Source organism: Hippocampus bargibanti, linkage group LG16, assembly GCF_051943395.1.
Source record: "Hippocampus bargibanti isolate YZ-2025 linkage group LG16, ASM5194339v1, whole genome shotgun sequence".
NCBI lineage: Eukaryota > Metazoa > Chordata > Actinopteri > Syngnathiformes > Syngnathidae > Hippocampus > Hippocampus bargibanti.
Genome location: NC_142749.1, coordinates 7,553,589 through 7,574,278, shown reverse-complemented (window position 1 = coordinate 7,574,278; position 20,690 = coordinate 7,553,589). Strand labels below are relative to the sequence as shown.

Sequence of the window (20,690 nt, the reverse complement as noted above, 5' to 3'; positions counted from 1 at the left end):
TCCTGTGACTGTAAAGTGACCTTGAGAGTTTTGTAAGGCGCTTAGAAATGAAATGGGTTATTATTAAGTGGTGTTATACAACCAGCAACGGTTGGTTAGTTCATTAATTCTCATTATTGTTGTTAGCTTAAACATTCTGGATTGGAAAAGTGCGTTCATTTTTTTGAGTGGCTGCCAACTATTGTGGAAACAGCAACTTGAAGCAGGGTGAATCAAAGTGAAGAATGGCCTACAGCTGATATGATTTCTAAATACATGTACCCCAACTTTTCTTTGTTCCTCGAGATACAGATTTCTTCTCTGTGTAAATGATCTGAAGGTGTTGGTTTGAAACGGCACGGAAATGGAGTCCTTGCAATGTGAAAGAAAAAATGAAGAGAACATTAAAATGAGCAAATACTGTCAAATCAGCATATTTTCATTTGATTAACACAATGCATTCAACACAGAAAGCTGAGCATTTTGTATCTTATGCACAGAAACAGGGAGGCGTCATTCAGTCTGACCGTTCTACCAGAAATCTCATCAAGAGGCCCGTAAGCCGCATCATGCTGTCTTTTGTTACGTATGCTAACTGCGAAGGTAGCGAGGTGAGAATGAATGAAGCCAACAATGACAACCACCTAAATAAGAAATGAGTGTGTTTACACCACTGTTTGGCTCAATGAATGGCTAACTTAATGCTTGATAAAAAAACTATCACTGCTTGAGAGAAAAGCAATGGATGATGGTTAGTGGTTGGCTGCTGGGGGAGGGCGGCAACACTGTGCTTTGCGATTAGTTCAGTCAGGAATGTAAACACAGTACCTATCTTAAATATTCACAAATATTGCTACTTAAAATCTGACCGACATCACTGAATATAATGGAGGCAACAAATGAAGATGCAAACCTGTTCCCTTAGGCGCTTCTCTTCGTATCGTGTGCGCTCATTGTTGACTTTATTCAGCCTTTCATTGATTTTCTTCTGTTGTGCCGGGCCCCGGCCAAAGAACACATAATTTACAAAGGCATATTCGAGCAGGGCCAGGAACACAAACACAAAACAGCCCATGAGGTAGACGTCGATGGCTTTCACGTAGGGGATCTTTGGCAGAGTCTCCCTAAGGTGGGTGTTAATTGTTGTCATGGTGAGCACCGTTGTCACACCTGAATGCAGCGGCAACCACAAAAATACACATTCATGGACACATGAATCAGTGCAAGCCACATTTCAGCAACATTCTACAAGACCATGTGATGTTCCAGTAGCTAAAGAGATGAGCAAAACTGAATTTGGCCTTTTATACGCTCATATTAGCTAATGTGCGTTTTCAACATTATTTTCAAATTCAATCCTTAGTGGGGAAGACACAATTCACTCATTCACTGCCAGATGATGTGCAAAAATGTGTCCACTCCAGTGCCAGCGTTTTTGTCATTTTCCCTCAAATTGCAGGATCCACAGAATATTTAGGAGAGTAGAGTTTTAGGACTACATAAACATTCAATTCAGTGTAAGAAACCTTATACTCTCTTCTTTCATCAGAAAAAAGAGTTAATTCTTACGTTATACTGGTCTGGAGTTACATGAGCTTGAAATGGGGGCGGTTGTACAAAATACAATACAATACATATTGATTTATATAGCGCTTTAACAACAGCTGAAGCTAGAACAAAGCGCCAATATGGTTAAAAGGCAAATGCAAGCCCCTTGTGGAAGGGTAAAATATTGCCAGGGTTCTGACCAGCACTTTATCGGCACCCCCATCCGCAAGAAAAAACAAAACCCGAACAAATTTGGGAATGGTGCTCCACGTCATGCTTTTCAATTCCCGAATAAATTCAGGAATGGCAGTGAATGAGTTGAATTATGAAGAAATGTGTCAAAATCATGCATAGCATTGACATTAATCATTTTTAAAAAGCTTTCTTTTTTCAATATTCCACAAAAAAATCTGTTTATATTCTGTAATATAGACACACATTTAAAGGTACTGTAGATATTTCAAATAAACTGGTACTAGTACTTGTAATAAAAATAAAATAGTCATGCGGAATAATGTCCACTACATCATTACTCAGGTGGGGTTTGAATCCAAATATAATGTGTATGGATGCAACTTACCCAGGGCCACCCGAGCTGCAGAGGCATCATAATTGATCCAGAAGGAGACCCAGGATAGAATGGTGATTAAGATGGAGGGCATATATGTCTGCAAGATGAAATATCCAATGTTCCTCTTAATTCTGAAACTCAGCGAAAGCCTCGGATATGAACCTGTAAGCAGAAAACAACCAAGTGACAGGGTGGATAAGATCAAGGAAGAATGAAAAGGGGAAAGTGGAAGGCGCTCCAAACCCTACACTTGACAACGTGCAGGGTAGTCATTTCTCCGTTTGTTCAGATGGAGCACTTAATTTCCCCAAAGCGATGGATTCCTTTCCAGGGACAAGTTCGATTCCAATTAAACATGGCACAAAGTCGCAAACACGGCAGATTTTTCTGCAAGCCCCTATCTCAGCAGGCCGCTCCAGCATCCCTCTGAGACTTGTCACAGAGAGCTGCTCGCAGTTTCCCGCTCGCTCCCTCTGTCCTCTAAACATTACTGAAAGGCCATTTTAAAAGGTGATTGCAATGCACGCCTGCACACTAAAGGACCAAACACAAAGTGCGAAGGTGGCAAACGTGGTCATTTTAGTGGACATGTCGCCGAGAAATGTCAAATCTTTGTAACACAAGTTCATGTTTTAAAAACATATTAAGTTACTTTACTGCGGTTAGATTTAAACAACTCGGCGCATAAAATACTGATGCAAAAAGCAAAATAAGCACTAAGGCAACAGCTCTTAAATTCAGCTCTTAAGACTTGTTTGTCATTTGCATACTCAAAAGATGACTTTAAATATAGTTAGATCAAAGGGTATGATAGGTTTAATCCATCCATTTTTCAGATCACTTCATCCTCATTCGGGTCGCGGGGATTCTGGAGCCTATTCCAGCCGTCTTCGGGCACTAGGCGGGGAACACCCTGAATCAGTTGCCAGCCAATCGCAGAGCACACAGAGACAAACAACCATTCACTCTCCAATCTAAAAAATGGCCACAATGATGTCATATGCACTGGAAATTTTTGAATGAATCAATACGTTTTGCATACTTGCTTCATGCAATGGGAAAACAAACTTGCCCGTCAAGCAAGTACCTGTATGTCCAAGATTAATCGTGGCAGGAAATGTTCACAGATTACACTTATCTCAAACACAAATATGGAATTTTAGCTCTGCTTTTGTCTCCTTTGTCAGTCCCAGAATTTCTCCAGACTATCTGCCAAGCTCGAACATTTTTGCGGCGTTTCAAAATGTAAGAGAAAAAATAAAACTTCAAATCAACATAAGAACGTTCCTGAAGTCATTGGGACTCAAGACCGTTCCTTGTCCAACATAAGAAGAACCATTTTGTGCAATGTTTGATACCCATAGATGCTATGAGACAAATACATAATTGCACGTCATGAAAAGTCAATGTTAAAATAAGAGGGACAAAAGACAAAATAAATCAATGACTAATATCCAGATGAAATGTTCCGTGGATGAATGAATCTCTTTCAAATGGGGGATACCAAATATTAATCCTGCCTATTGGTACACTGGTCTCTGTGTAAGGAGGGGCAAATTTATTGACGTGACCCAAAAGAATTTTGTCAGCATGTCAAAATGACCACAACTATTCTGAGCACAGGAAAGAAGATAAGGAGACGGGAATGAAAAAATACAGGAGTGAAAACGGGAGAAAGACAGGTCAAGTTGTTTCTACTCTCGGTTTGGCCAATTACATTTGGCAGCAGCAAGCCACTCGCATGATTCGTTCGACAGAAACCAAATGAGGAAAAATCTCAATGGGATGTTATTTTAGAAATTACAGTAAAGGCAATGTTCCAACTTAAACATCTTTTGTCAGCCTATGTACAATAAATCGTAAAGGGTGGAGGGCACCACAATAAATTTTCCTCGGGCACTACATGGTCTTGGACCGGTGATTATTTCCTGCCATTTTATAACAATAAAATTGTGGATTGTCGACAACCGTTATCACCTTCTGCCATTAATTTCCTCAAGTGTGGTGACCTTGGAGGAAGCCATTCTTACAACTGGACAGCTGGCCAAAACAGCTCCGACACTTGTGTCATTCATACGTTGCTCGAATGGGGGACGGCATCGCTGGACTTCAATGCTAAGTCTTTATAGATGGTATGTTCAAGTGTCATTTGCGGGGTTTGATGCAATGAATTTTTTTTGGGGTGGGGATGATGTTGCAATGAGCCATAGAGCAAAAACCGTGAAAAGATTCCTTGAAGAAAGCCATCTAAGGAGAATGGTATGGCCTGTAAATAGTTTGGATCTCAATCCAAAAGAAAAGCTTAAAGGACAACCAACACCATTTTTTTGTTTCCTAACTAACATCAGAAAAACATTTTATAGCATCTAAAATACCTAAAATACGCAGGCTGATATTTTTAGTCAAACACAAAACACCAATAAAAGTGACTTGGTATCCCAAAACTGCCACAAATGAGCTCAAAACTGGAGAGATTCAGAAAGTCCCACCCCCTTGTCCGTGACGTCACGCCAGGATAGTCCTTCACAAACTGCCTTGCTCCAGAATCAAAACAATGGCTTCAGAGAGTTCAGATTCAGAGAATATGCTTTCTTGTTACTCATCCAGTTATCAATATGATTCAAATAGCTCTGAAGAGGAAAGCATAAATGTTTGCAATTAAAGAAGTCCTTCCATATCAAGTCGAGCCGCCTGCAAGCGATGAAACCGGTGAAGATCTGGACTCCGATGTAGCACCCAGAAAATGCACAAGATGGTGCACAAGCTCCATTGGTAATGGGATAATTTGTCCACTGGGAATTTGTGTAAATTTACACCTTCTTTATGCGTGTTACCGCAATTGGCTGTGACACACATTGATTCACCATTACGTTATTTATGTAGTTTTCCTTCTAATTTTGCGATCAATACGGTGTTTTCAGATGAAAAAAGTACCAAAAATGCATTGTGTGTCGCTTTCTCGGTCAGGGGCGTTCCGAATGTGACGCCACTTCGGGCATCGTCATCAACTCGAAAATAAGACTTCATGAATATTTAGCGTGAGTCGTAAAACGTAAAATATAGCATTATGCAGTGGAATCTTTGTAAAATGCGCTAAGTAGAAGTAATTCGAAGTGATTTTACAAATTATGGACACAACTTGTGTCGGTTGTCCTTTAAGTGGAAATTGATGAAAAAGGCTGTAACCTGCAAAGCTGATCTGGGAAAAGCAATCAGAGAAAAGTTGGAGCCAGATTGATGAAGAGTCCTGTTCGTCATTCTGGAAGCCCAAGCCTCTGAGAAGCCAAGGTACGAGTGCTGTGATGAAGTGCTGTGATTTTGTTGTTCGTGCCCCCACCCCCCGGTGATTCCACCATTACCCTAGTTTTAAGTGATTTCTTAATTAATGCCAGGGTTAGTATTCACAATGATGGGCCGCCAGGGCCTGCAAGGCCTTCTCAGATGGCCTAAAAATTTCTGAATCACAGACTAATGTTAATTATATTTTGTCCAACAATTCTTATTAAATAATTCCAACCTGTCTTTCAGCTTCCTTTCATTGCTTTTCCCCTGTTGTGCTGCTTCCAGATATGTGTTTTCGTATTTAAACATTTAACCAATCACATTTCAGCCATCAATTGTTACCAGGGTCAGAAATCAAGCAGGATGCCTTCACAATCAGTTCTGAAGACCCTGGAGCATAAAAAAATCAATGTTGATGAAACTGTTGCTCTAACCAATCAGAGTTGGAGTTGGCAACCCGCAGCCTGCTGAGAGGTGCTGGAAACATCAGAGTGTTCGCAATATATGATAGTAGTATATGATAGTCACTAGCCAATCATAGTATCACTAGCGATCGTGATACTAGTGATAACAGCATACTGGCCAGCGCTCGCACTATGATCATGGTGAGTAACAAGACTGATAATTGAATTAAAGCTGGGAATATCTTACCGGTAGTAAACCGCACTTCCTTGGAGACCAAGCGGATGTCCACAATGGAGAATTGAGGTAACTCTAACTTGTCCACACCTGTCACAGCGCTGTCTCCTCCTTGCCAGAAGAACACAATGTCATCTGTGGTGTATCCGTCTGTCAGGGGAAGAATATGGGAGGTGAGGGCAGGAAGGGCTAGAAAGACACGGTCAAGTAATAACCATGAAATGGGACAATGTGTCTCGTGAAAAGGTGCACTGCGTCAACAACTAGTGGATGTCATTTTGACGAATGTTGCACTTTGCTCTAAAGTCATTCGGATGCGAGCAGATATCTTGACTTTTGAAAACAATTACACAGAGCAATGTTATGACATCCCAAAATGACTTCATGGAGACAGTTGTTCTTCCCACACAAACCTAAACTCTGGGCAAACATACCGTCTGATACAATTACTCATGCTGGAACTGGAACAGACTTTCTGATTCTGGCTACCACCCACACACGAAACACACACTACAGCACAGAGTTGGTTGCGAGTCAACATGTCTTGTGTGTTGAATGATCATGCGTACAGGACAGCTACTGTAGCCCCTTGCAAGTTTACATTTTAGCTCAACCTATTTGCTCATTATGTTAAATTTATGGCTTTATATTTGTAAATCTTGCCGCTGCATGTCGTCAATCTGTAAGCAGGTGGGTTAGACCTGGGATGGGAATTTCGCAGAATGACAGAGACTGGCGGATTTGCGAGAGGGAGGCTTGCGTCACAATTGGGGCTGCCACAGAAGATTTTTGGCCAGTGGACTAGTCACAGACAGTCATCTCGATTTGTCGACAAATCGAATCATATGTAAATTGGAGCATATCGCATCAGCAAGCAGATTGCTTTTACGTATAAAACTCTTATCACCTTACAGCTTGGAAAAAAAAGAGTCAGTTAAGATAATAATAATAATAATAATAATAATAATAATAATAATAATAATAATAATAATAATAATAATAATAATAATAATAATACATTTCATTTATAAGCGCCTTTCAAAAGTCTCAAGGACATTATAAGGTGCATGGTCAGGTTGAGAAAAAAAATAAGGCTTTTATGTGCGCCTTATAGTGCGGAAAATATGAACTCGTATTGCTATTGTTTGACTCAATCCTGTCAAGCTCTCTCACTGTACAAGTGTGTGACAGGTGGCACAGAATTCACATAATGATAATAAGAATACATTTCATTTATAAGCGCCTTTTAAAACTCTCAAGGTCACTTTACAGTCACAGGATATTTTGTCTGCAGGTGAGCAGCGGGAGCCACACGCGGCAGCGTTCACTCAACAGTTCGTTCCGATTTTAAACTTCACACTGAGAGGTTCATTTGGAGACGGCTCTGTGCATATTTTAAATGGGAAAGAAAAACTATATACTGTTACATAATCAATACTATGAGACCCTATTTATAAAAGAAATACGACAAATATATTCAACTCTTCTTCGGCATCAAGCATGTTTTATGTACAGGATAATTAAATCAGATAAAAAATCCGGACAGTCTCGCGAACCTCACTTGCACGACACTGCTTTGCCAAAGCAATATTGCCACAGTGGCTTGGACTACCTCATTTGAATTTTCCCACTTGCCCACAAAGGCGGCCAAATATAAATAGTCCTTCCTACAGCAACACAATCATATTGTATTCAACTGGCCTTGATTACCTTAACCAAACAAGCAATGTAGGAACATGAAGTGGTTTTAAGTTTGTGGTGGGATATTTTGCCAGAAAAAAAGCACAAGCCAAGCAACCTGCCGAAGAACAAGACCAATTTGGTTGTCGTAAAGTCTGCCTGCACCACGTTTAAGCTATTGCGATATCCCTTCCTGCCTCCCACAGAGCAAGAATATTCATCAGCATGTGTCAGTTGGCCATCCTGCACATTCTCAGCTGGCCGCACTAGTGTAAGTAATCACAGTTGTAGATTATGTCAATGAGCCAGGACGCATTCACTGCAGCGCCGTGTCTCAGTGAGGTTCATTTGACTACACTTCACCTTCCAGTAGCAAGATGTCCAAACTCGTGGCATTAAAATCACCTATAGGGACCTGAAGTCATTAGTCTTGAATCCCACTCTGGATGGAAGGTTCTTGATTGATCAAGTGATATCAGCAGCTCAAATGTTTGTTCTTGGTGAGAGCAACAGAGACGATGGAATTCACTTACAGCTTTCAATTTCCAAGGTGCAGTTCTGTTCATCGAGAGGATATCGCCTTAAGTCCATCATACAAGCAGCTGTGGTGGTTATTCTGTGTGACAAGAGAGAAACAAAACATGCTTTGAAAAGGTTCCATAGGTTTCTCAAAAAATGCCTGTGAACAAAGACATGTCATTGAAATCCCGATATATATATATATATATATATATATATATATATATATATATATATATATATATATATATATTGTGAAGGCATCCGGCTTGATCTCTCTCTCTCTCTCTCTCCTCTCTCGCTCTCTCTCTCTCTCTCTCTCTCTCTCTCTCTCTCTCTCTCTCTCTCTCTTCTCTCTCTGTATGCATGTATGTGTGTGTGTGTGTGTGTGTCACTGCAAAACACTGTAATAAACAATTTTGCATTACAGTAAAGACATCCATTGCAACCATGTGAGTGGCATAATATAAATCTTTCATATCATACATTTCACGTGCCTACAAAACTCTTCTAAATCTGCAAGTATACCCGCATAAATGATTCTAACCACTATTTTTGTCTTTAAACTATTATTATAAAAGTAATGACAATTGTTTTGACACTTTCCATACATTGTCACAGAGTCCATATCACATTTTAGTGACCAGTGCATGATTCACATTTCTTTGCATTGGAGACTGGTGGGACTCGTGTAGTTTTCCCTTTTCATGCACATTTCAAGCAGTATGTGCAAGCCTAAGCCATTGGCACATCTTTGTTGTTTTAGACTGATGCAGTGCAGAAATGAGCAAAAATCGAGACCCAAGCACCGAAGCTGATAATATCAGGAGGCAGGAAAAGAAGCCTAGTAAACGAAATGTGTGTGACCAGTGTGTGATATCTATTATTCACAATGACATTGAGCTGCATTCTGCTGCACAAGCATTCTGCTGCTCAGACTGCATTTGTTACCACTCTGCTGTGCTACACCTCCCTGCTGCCTTCACAGCACTCCTCCGCTGACTGCATACTGTGGGGCGACACATTGCTGATACACTTTGAGAGGAGATAACATCACACCTAATTTCATTAATCGGAGAGGTCACTACAGAATTAGACTTCCCATGTAAAAAGTTTCAAACAAGCAACAACACCATTAATAACATCGGTTAGACCAGGGGTGGGCAAACTTTTTGACTCGCGGGCCGCATTGGGTTCTAAAATTTGACAGAGGGGCCGGGCCAGGAGCATTTGGAGGGAGTGTTTGGGCCGGAAATACTCCGAACAAGTTATGTCCATAATTTATAAAATCACTTCAAATGACTTCGACTGAGCGTATTTTACAAAGATTCCACAGCATATAGCTATAGTTTACGTTTTAAGACTTGCGCTGAATATATGAAGTCTTGTTTTCGAGTTGATGACGATCCCCATGTGACGTCACGTTTGGACCGCCCCTGACCGAGAAAGCGACATACAATGCATTTTGGGTACTTTGTTTGGTCTGAAAACTTCGTGTTGATCCGTGTTGATGGCGAAATTAGAAGGAAAACACATAAATAAAGCGATGGTGAATCGTTGTGTGTTGCACCAAGACTACTATTTGATATTCGCTGACACAAATTCCCAGCTGACAAATCAGCCCATTTCCAACGGAGCTTGGGCGCAATCTTCTGCTTTTTCTGGGTGCTACATTGCTGTCATTGACGGCTCGAATTGATATGGGAGGACTCCTAGAATCAATTGCAAACATTTATGCTTTCCTCTTCAGAAGAACAAGAACAAGAAAACATCTTCTCCGAATCTGAAGCCATTGTTTTGATTCTCGAGCAAGGCAAGACGTCTTGGCGTGACGTCATGAACAGAGGGGTGGGACCTTCTGAAACTGACCATTTCCGGATTCATTTTGAAGTCATTTTTATTGGTGTTTTTCATTTAACTAAAAATATCAGCCTGCCTGATTTGGGTATTTTAGATGCTATAAAACGTTTTTCTGATGTCAGTGGGAAACAAAAACAAAAAATGGTGCCGGTTGTCCTTTAAATGTAGTATGTACAAACCTCATAGCACAGTAAAAACACTACAACCCAATTTATTAACTGTCTTTCAAATGTGAAAAATATCCCTGATCAGTTAATACATTTGTCTCAAGGAATATGCACGATATGGCATTTACAGACTATTTCACAGATACTTGGAGGAGGAAATGGAAATAGATTAAAATAACATATGCACTGTGATTTATCAAGATTGCGTCTGTTTTTAAGTTTCCATCGAAGGGGCAAAGAAATCAACATTTATTGAAAAATGGAATCACTTTCAACATTCAAAACATATTATTACACAACGAAATATTCAAGCTCAATAATACCTACTTGTGTTAAATTCCGCCAAATCATAGATGGTTTGTCCTGACCGCGCGCTCAACAAACTCCTCACTGACGCTCTCGCCGTCACGCGCTAACAATACACGTGTACCGTCGCCGAGCACACAAACATAGACTACCTGCAGTTGAAATTTGCATACTCGGCTCGGCAGCCAATCAGAAGCCTGCTTCTTTCTTCCGGACTTTCGCAAGCGTTACAAAGTCGTGCAATTGCATGTCATTTTCCAAAATAGATGCACAGAACCTCAAACTAGAAGAAAGATTCAAAAGAAGCTAACATCATATGTGACGCTACAAAACGTAAATTTACATTAAACCGTGACTGTAAAGTGTACGTGAGACTTATGAAAGGGGCTTAATCGCTCGTAGGAATCAATGCAAACGTTGCATTGTGCACCACGATGACAATCAACTACTGTAGCAAAATTTACAGCCATGCGCATTTGTTGTAATGTCATGAGTTTTAGACACTGTTTGTACTATAATTTGGGCAAGTTCGGCGGGCCGGATTGAAAAGCCTAACGGGCCGTATGTGGCCCGCGGGCCGTAGTTTGCCCATGCCTGGGTTAGACTATGTACAGTGTGAGATACTGTGTATGGCTACACAGTAACAAAATGAAACTCATCATCAAAACACAAACCGCGTATACACTCATTGGCCGCACCATTGGCCACAATATAATTGTGCACAAAGTCGACCTCAAAAGTTGCCTTTCATTGCCATAGACTTGAGATGTTGTAAAACTACATTATAATACTGAGAAGTGATTTTCAATTGTTGTCTCATATATACACACCAGAAGGCCCAACAATTAAATTTAGCATTATGCATTTCCAGAGATGAGCATTGTCAGCCCGGTGTGTTCGTCAATGAGCTCCCGTCAGTATTTCAAGCTAGCACAATCTCTCGTCAGAAACAGCCAAATTGTGCAGACTTATGATGACTACGTCACCACACGTGTCGCACAATCGACATTGAGCCAAAAACAGAAAATAACCAAAACGTTTCGTGCTGTGTCAAGGACAATGACACATGTTCCTCAAATGCAATATTTACCGTCAGTGCAGCAAGCTACTTTGATTGGCAATGAATCAAGTGTCCGCAATGGTTCACAAAAGGTCTGACATCCACAAAGTCGGTGCATTTAGGCCGTGTCTCGGTCCAGACATGCATTGGGCACAAAAGTGTCCAGCAGCACATCGCCACAAAGCAAGTAACAAAGCCACCAAAAACCCAACATAAAAATGAGTTATGTCACACAAGACACATAAAATATTGAAATGAAACAAAACCGTAAGGACCTATCCCTCCATAATCAAAAAGATATCCCCTCAAAAAAAGGTACTGCTCCCGTTAGCACAATGATGTCGAATCAGGCTGGCAGCAGCTCGGAATAATTCACAGAGAAGAAATCTTTACCCCCTTGGCATTGAGAACAAAAGCCCACAATGAATAAAAATGTGCTTATATGTGACAGCTAACAAGTCAGAGGAAAGAGCAACAGAAAGTATGCACGTTAGGTGCCTCTGAGAGAGGGTTTGAGCTTTGGAGAAAGTCAGTCAATATTGGTCAACAACAGTAAGTCCCACTCATGACGATGGCAGCACGTTCAAATCTCAGAAATTTGAAATGTTTTTTTTTTCTTTTTTTTTTCATTATTTGTTTTACTTTTCTTTCTTATACGGCATAGTGAACAGGACATTGCATCAGCAGAATTGTAAGAAATGTAAAACGTCTTATTGAGATGGTCATGTGATCTATGTTTTGTTTTGATGTCTTGACAAGATGATGCTCAATGTGACCATGTTCTCCCTTTTCTAACTGTTCGAAAAAAATTCAATTAAAAAAAAAAAAGAAAAGAAAAGAAATTTGAAATGAATGTCAAGCCTTGGTAGAGCTCATGGGCATGATGCGCAACGCATGCATGAAGATTTTGAGGAATGACTCGCGAATGGTTCAACAACAACAACAAAAAAAACAGTAGTGTTGTGTATTTCTATTCATCTGCATTTATTGGAACAGTCTCGGGTCTGGAGGTGGACGCCAGATGGTGTCAGATGCATGAGCAACACTTCGGACACCTACACAGTCTGCTTTGCAGAGGAAAATGACCAAAAATATGTGATCGCCTCAGAATAACTTAAATGGGGGAAGTAAAAATTCTGTTGTTGAGGCTGTCAGACTCATATTTAGAGTTTATCTTATAGTTTATCCTATATTATTTTCAAACTGTCCACATACTGTATAAGGCGCTACAATTGAGGCTGGGGTAACGCACTACTTCTTCTACAGGGGAAAATGGAGTCGGTGGCTGCTGACAGAAGTTGTGAGACCTGTTGTGGCTTAATATTACTTCACGTGTAATGCACACCTGCATATAATGCGCAGGATCATCTTTTGAAGAAAATGAGGGCTGTTGGGTGCGCCTTACACCCCAGAAAATTGGGTACTGTTTTTACGTTTAAATTACCAGCCATACATTAATAAATGGTTAAACATAAATACTGTATTTTCCGGATTATAAGGCCTTGAATGAATGGCATTTATCTCATCTCATTTTCCGTATTAGGGTCGCGGCGGGTTGCTGGAGCCTATCTCAGCTGTCTTCGGGCACGAGGCGGGGGACACCCTGAATTGGTTGCCAGCCAATCGCAGGGCACACAAAGACATACAACAGTCACTCTCACATTCACACCTAGGGACAATTTGGAGTGGTCAATCTGCCTGCCATGCATGTTTTTGGAGTGTGGGAGGAAACCGGAGGACCCGGAGAAAACCCACGCGGGTCCGGGGAGAACATGCAAACTCCACACAGGGAGGCCGGACCGGGACGCGAACCAGCGACCTCTGCACTGTGAAACCGGTGTGCTAACCACTCGGCTACCGGGCCGCCCCGACATTTATTAAAACATTTATTTTTTATTTTTATTTATTAAGACATTTATTAAAAGGTTTTCCATATATAAGGCACACCGCATTACAAGGCACACCTTCAATGAATGACACATTAAATTCTATTATATATAACTACAGTAAAGTCTCGTTATATCGATATTCAAGGGAGTCCGAAAAAATATCGATATAACCGGGACTATCGATATATCCGACCGTGTTTGTATGTAATTTTCTCCGTGCGTGCATAGAAATAGTATCGATATAACCGGGACTATCGATATATCCGATATCGATATAACGAGACTTTACTGTATATATAACTATATATATATATATATATAACTATTCCCATATATATGGAGCACAGGATTATAAGACACATGGTCAGCTTTTAAAAATTTTGAAGACTTAAAGGTGCACCGTACAGTGTGCAAAATGCGGTAAATCAGTATTCTTCTAACATAACATATTTGGACAAAAGGAATGTTACCTGCCACAGTCTACTTATACAATATCTTAGCGTCTAAATTCATTTTAATTGATACGCATACTGGAATATGCGTACACATGGGTCTGAGTGAATTCAAAAAATAATATCAATACAAATCATACCCCAGAGAATTAAAATATCACAATAAATTTGCATAGCCATTATTTCTTGTTTGTTTCACTCTTCACTTTACATGGTGTGTCCCAACAAGATGTCATGTTTGTCTGTCCTAATTATATGTAGTTCATAATGAATACTGATTACTGATTTGATTGTTAAATCAATGTGTCTAAAAATACACTTTATTAGCGTTGTTTGTCTGTGACACTTTCCATTCCTTTTAAGCTCACTGTGCGGGGGTTCGGTACAAGCAACCTTATTGTTTGGTATCACGGGCTAGACGGGCTGGTGAACCTGTTATGCAATTGACAAGTGTATAAGAGAAACCAAAGTAAAGCTGAATAAACACCATCGCATCATTCGGCACAGAGTGATAATGACAAACAAGCACCTCGGCAGATGTTGGGAGGCAGAGTTAATGCCAGATCCCGTATTAACAAGAATCCCATTTCTTGCAGTGCACAATCAGCAGATGTGCAAGTGCAGGTGTAATTCCATTTTCCTCTGGCTCACGTCCAATCTTCTCAGCTCGTGATGGTACTTTTATGGCTCCAGCGGAACTTTGCGTACCCTGCGTGGCGCAGCTGGGAATGTTAATTCACATTAGGAAGCCATAGAGTTTGGTACCATTTTCTTCTACTTCCTGGTTGCTTTATTTCTCGGCAAATAATTAAATTGGAATTAAAGTTTGAGTCAGTAATTATTTGATTTATTTACATATTGAATCAATAATAAATAATAATAAAGGCAAACCCAATCCTTTCCAATTGCGACTGGACCACTTCTGGTAGTCCAGGAAGACATTTTGAGCACCTGGTTCAAGCATCAACAATTTAGCTCGAGCATAAGTTTAAGTGCGGAAACCCAACTACCTTATTTTCCGGACTATAAGGCGCTTCGGTGTATAGGGCACACCTTCAATGAATTGCATATTTTAAAACTGTGTTCATATATAAGGCACAATACATTATAAGGCACATAGAACAGAAGCCATAATACTGGCTGAGGTTGTGTTATACATCCACTCGGGTGAGCCATGGTAAAGGTAACACAATAAAATCAACTATATTTATATTGCATCCGCTGCAGCTGTCATAGAGCACGTTTAAAAACAGAACATTTAAAACAATTCAGAAGAGAACTGAATAGTGATCCATATATAAGGTGCACTATTGGCTTTTGAGATGCGTCTTATAGTGCAGAAAATATGTTATTTACATATTCATTCAGCCATGTCAACTCAGAATTGAGTCAATGTAATGATTTGATGCTATAATTGATGAATGTGAGGAGAGCTCCTCGATTTCTATTTGGCTTTTCGACCCAAAGGCCGATTGACCTGATCAACTGCTGAAACTTGTTGTGCAGTTAAAGTTCAACTCTTTCGTCCAAACATTCTTCTCCGATGGGATACGTTTCCTTTCTGGCAAGTTTTTAATCCACATATAGTATTAATAGGTTCCTCTTCCCACTTTTTAAAATTTAGTTATTTTGTCCCTGTGAGCAATTGAGACTGTAAGTGCAATGCTTCAGTTATCACTTCTAAAATATTCTTGTCTGCCTTTGTTTTTGTTGAAATAGTTGTGATATTGATTACCCTTTCACAGAACTCTGGGCAGAACTGTTTCAAAATTGAGAAAGAATGAATCGACACGCACTTTAAGGCATACATATTCTGGACAAAGACAACTGGCACAGTCGAGGAGTTGCAATTGATTCAATGCCCTGAGAATAAAATGACCTTGATGAATGAGCAAATTCATCGTTTGAACGATAAACCATTGTGTCCAATCTTAAATGCCGCACTAAATTGCAATCTTGCATTGCCTGTAGTCCAGGAAACTTAAAAATTAGGTTTGCGAGATTAGCCGCTGACGTCCCTGAAAATATCCTTTGTGATGTTCAAGCTGTCAACTTGTGAACTGAGTCCAAGCAAAGCTCGAATATTAATATCAGAGTTCAACTTCTGGAGGATGATACGCCACAACAGTGACACTACATCTCTAATGTGCCGGTACGTTGATAGCCTTCCAAAGAGTCATAAAAGAAGAAAAGAGAAAACTTCTTCCTATCCGATTTCCTTTTTTGTCAAAACAAATTCAGTAATTCAAAGAGTCTGAACACCAATTGTCACATTAATAATTCATCTCTCCATGTGATCTAAACCTTGGCACTGCCATCTTATTCATAGAACAAAATATATTTCCAGCTTCAGCCACTCCTCTACGGCACTTTATTTTCGAGACTTGTGAAGAAAAGCATGGGTATTAATTCAGATTTTCAAACCTCAGGGGGATCTTAGATATAACCCTCTGTCCATTTTTTTCCGATTTACTCAATTGTCAGGAGGATTTGTGAAAATGCTCACATTTTCTATTTTATGTGTCATGTAACAGTGAAAAGCAATGATTTAGTTGCAGATGATTCCTACACAAGAGCACCTAAGCACACATAACGGTCATTCCTGCTCAATTCTCAATCATGAGAATTGAGTCATGTAATGTTTGGGTTTTACAATACACAACAAAAATCAGAATGTTGATGTGATCGTTCAAAACAGACTGCGCTGACCCATCATCAAGGTTACAGAATGACATTACCACACATAGTGTACATGCACCAGATGCGACATGAAGTCGCTAACTGCAACCCCAATCACCGACAAAATCCCTAATTTTTTTGCTTGCTGACAATTGAAAATGCAATTTTTGAGACAATTGTCGGATCTGTACCTAATATCGTGTCATGTGAGTGATCATAATGCTTTTACCTCAGTCCGTACAACACGGTCCCGTCGGGGTGAAGTCGGATCATCCGATTTTTAACTGTCACTCCATGAAGAAATGACTTCTTGTCATTCAGGAAGTAGGTGTCTGGGAGCCAAAGCTGATCTGCGACACGGTTATCCAGAGTCAAGTTGAGGTTCAGTTCACCGTAGGCCAAACGTTTATCTCGCCAACTTTGCTGGAAATACATGGTGATAGTATAGTCCTGGAAAGGGGGAAAATATTTTTTTAATACATTTGTATGATTAAAATTTCTGCTTCATCTTTCAAACAAATGTCAGCCTTCTCTGCCACGCCTCCGTGCATTTCGGAAAGGGTTTTTTTGTGCCTCTGATGATGTCACAGGGTTTGGGAAAGACGGGGACAAAATCACAGGGAGAGCTGGCCAAGTTGGGAGGCGGCTACAGCACGGAAATGTTCTTCATGGACAGGAAGTGTCAGATGTTCAGGGCATTGTGAACAGGTTGGCCGTGAAGCAACCACGAGCTGCCCTATCACAACGAGCTGCCCTATCACAACTCTCACCTCGACTCACACACTAAGCAAAGGAATATGTCTTCATTTATATATTGAGGAAAAGGTTTCTTTGGCTGTCATCTGTACTTCTTGAAGGTGTTGAACGTTTTGCTCCTCATCTAAAGAGCTTTGTCCCCATATTAAAGTTGTGCTGGTAACCCTGGCCCTTTATCCCTAATGGACAGATGCGACCTATCGAAGCACAGGTGTGGCACGGTCACATTTGTCCATTAGGGATATAGGGCCAGGGTTACCAGCAAAGCTTTAAGTCAAAGTCAGCTTTATTGTCAAATATGCTAATATGCATGACGTACAGCACAGATGAAATTACTGTCCTCTCGGACCCAGCATGCAAGGCACTTATAATGACTTTAACAAACATAATAAACATGAAGACGCCAATTTGCCGGGAGAGGGGAGCCGCTGCGTGTTCACACGCCGCCATCTTGGGAAAAAAAAAAAATTCAACAGTGGATCAGGGACGTCATGGTGGAATTTGCACGTCTACTACAAGGTAAATGTTGAAAGCAAACACAAAGCTGTAGCATCCATCGACGAAAAGACATTGTCTCACATCTCCTGTTCCACATAAATTCGCTTCAATTCCAAGCCGTGACAATTTGCTGTGAAACGTCCGACACCTTCAAAGAAGTACATATGACGGTTGAAGTAACCTTTTCCTCGATGGACCACTCCCGTACGACTGAGAGCCTACACATGTTTTATATGCTGGTTAATCACTTAAGGAAAAAAAAACCTCGACATTCAGGTTTGAAGTATGTCGTTTGTGAAACTCGCCTTGGAACTTTTAGGAATCACCCGCAATGCGCTCTTTGTTTTGTAGTTTGTTTGTTTTTTTCCGAAAGAAATGCGACAAATCATAATAGTCACATATGAAAACTTGATTGAAATGAATCAGAGATTTGGACTAATTTTTTTGCCTTAAAGTGTGAGTGCATCCAAAAGATAGGCTGCCAAATGAAAAACAAAGTAATGTAGTTTATTCTGACTTCGTAGCTGACGAAGCTTCTTGGATGGGAAGCGAAACGTCAGTCAGAATACAGATGACAGCTGAAGAAACCTTTTCGATGGACCACTCCTGTACGAGACTGAGAGCTTACACAGACGTGTTTTCATTTAACCTGAAGAAAAACTAATATATTGTGAGGAGACGTCTGTGTAAGCTCTCAGTCGTACAGGAGTGGTCCATCGATGAGAAGGTTTCTTCAGCCGTCATCTGTACAAAAGTGAAGGTTTCGGACGTTTCGCCTCCTATCCAAGGGGCTTCGTCAGCGAACTAAAGTCTGACTGGTCGTATCGGCCCCATTTATATATCCCTAATGTCCAGACATGGTGGCGCCGGACACAGCTATGATAGGTCCCTACTCTCAGGTTGGGAGGGGCGGGGGTCCCCCTCCCTGTGGCCCCACTGATTGTTCCTACATTCCTGACTAACGATTGGCCTATTACCCCCACTGCCCCCGGTATCACCTCATCAGCATAACGACCCTCATCAGCATTGCGAAAGTTGCCTAACCTGTTTTGCCTAAGCAGGCTATTGTATGAACGATCCAAATTGAACCTCACCCCACCAGACCGGTTTAATGAAGGATTTTGTTGTTTTGTAAGAATCGCTTCTTTTACGCCCCTTTCAAACCATCTATGTTCTTTCGCTAAGATTTTAACCTCATTGTCATCAATTGTGAGGAGACTCACCATGTTAACTTCCGAGATGGAATCAATGCTTGCTATGTTGATACTCATCCCAACTATGACTGGAGCACCTGAAAAAAAGTCAGTGAGAAATATGTATGTTATAAAATGTGTATAGTAACACAAAGGTGATGCGGTGGAGGAATACATTATTGAAAATCATGTTTCCTGTATTCTCGTGTGCATTCATTTCGCAACCGTGCTCTTAATTAATCAGCTGTGACAATGGCTATTTTTTTGTGTCTGTATCTGAAGTGCATCATGTATAGTTCGAGTTGCATACAAATGGTGTGTTCATTTTTGGCATTTGAGATGAGATAACCTTTATTTGTCTCACATTGAAGAAATTCCAAATTCACAGCAATAAAGAAAGAAAACGTATCAGTAGAAAAGTAAAATATAGGAGCAGCTGTAAAGGCAGCCACTCTCGCAGTGCCATTCCTGCACTGTTCCTTTAAATGCAGGGATGCCGCCACCAGTTAAAATGCTACACTGTTTATGACACTGCTTACGCAATGCATTATTCACCATTTGCACATACAGACATTCTCTAGCACACCACGCACAATTGCAAAGGTTACCCCTTGTGTACCTGTGATCCAATCTGGCAGCGAAAAACTCAAATAGGTTGTCGCTGCTCGGAGAGTGTTTTTAAAAGAGAGGGGAAAAACAGACAAGCTACTCTGGGAAAAGAAATAACGTTAAAAACATGCACTCATGCTAACGTGCATACTCAAAATTCATGCCAAGCAGAAGCAAGAACAAAACGATGTCTCATTTACATGATTGTTGTGCAACTTGCAAACAGATACGCACAAGTTGCTTACATGTACAATAAACACTTAAATACCCCACTTACGTATTCAGACAACTCGCTTTACAAGGAGAATCCATTTGTACCGAGCATGTTAACGAACTTGCAAACAACCAACGGTGGCTGAATTCATGAGAAAGAGGCTTCTCGCTCATCATGGTGATGAAGTGGAACATTTCATCCTAATTTCAGAAGGTTAGAAAGACCCCAACATTCGTAACATCGATTCTCTTCCCACCTTCAAGTCCGATCTCAAAACCCACCTATTTAAGACTGAACAAATTCTCAAAAAAATACTTTATCAACATCGCAGGGATAATACTAGTGGGCCTCAATCGGCAGTACATATGCACCTAAAAGCTATCAACCACTCATTTGACGACAATGAGGTTAAAATCTTAGCGAAAGAAAAGTGACCGGCAACCTATTATCTCCAAGTGGTGCATGTGTAATTTGTCACAAAACATGCGTCCATCTGTTTATCCGGGATAACTTCCCATGATATTTCAATGGTTGTAATTAGCGATCGTCGAAAAATCTTGTGATAATCATGCGAGACATGTTGTCTCATGTCCTATAATCCTACATTCTCCAGTAGCCCTTGTCTTCCCATTTCAAAATGCCCCGAAGCTTTGTCCTATTCCCTGACCCATCTCTCTGCAATACCGAAGAAAAAATGGCAGGGGAAAGTAGGGCCATTTCCATTGCGCGTTGAGAAGGCAACCAGTTCCCGTTTTCCCCAGAGATGTCAAAGTACATTTATTCGCGACA

The 20,690-nt window shown here is 40.5% G+C and overlaps 1 protein-coding gene across 5 annotated transcripts in view; it reads right to left on the bottom strand.

The window, feature by feature from the left end:
• gabrb4 (gamma-aminobutyric acid type A receptor subunit beta4) overlaps positions 1-20,690 on the bottom strand; it is a 53,897-nt gene that overhangs the window by 6,148 nt on the left and 27,059 nt on the right. For 2 of the 5 annotated variants that reach the window (XM_089017319.1, XM_089017322.1), the window contains 6 exons: positions 16,861-17,081; positions 8,233-8,315; positions 6,032-6,169; positions 2,108-2,260; positions 893-1,149; positions 262-351 (listed from right to left, as the gene is read on the bottom strand). In XM_089017319.1, coding sequence (XP_088873445.1) covers positions 262-351; positions 893-1,149; positions 2,108-2,260; positions 6,032-6,169; positions 8,233-8,315; positions 16,861-17,081 — 942 coding nt within the window. Of the gene's footprint in view, positions 1-261; positions 352-892; positions 1,150-2,107; positions 2,261-6,031; positions 6,170-8,232; positions 8,316-16,860; positions 17,082-19,108; positions 19,789-19,964; positions 20,608-20,690 lie in introns of those variants that run through there. The other 3 variants (XM_089017321.1, XM_089017323.1, XM_089017320.1) reach the window with 3 other exon arrangements.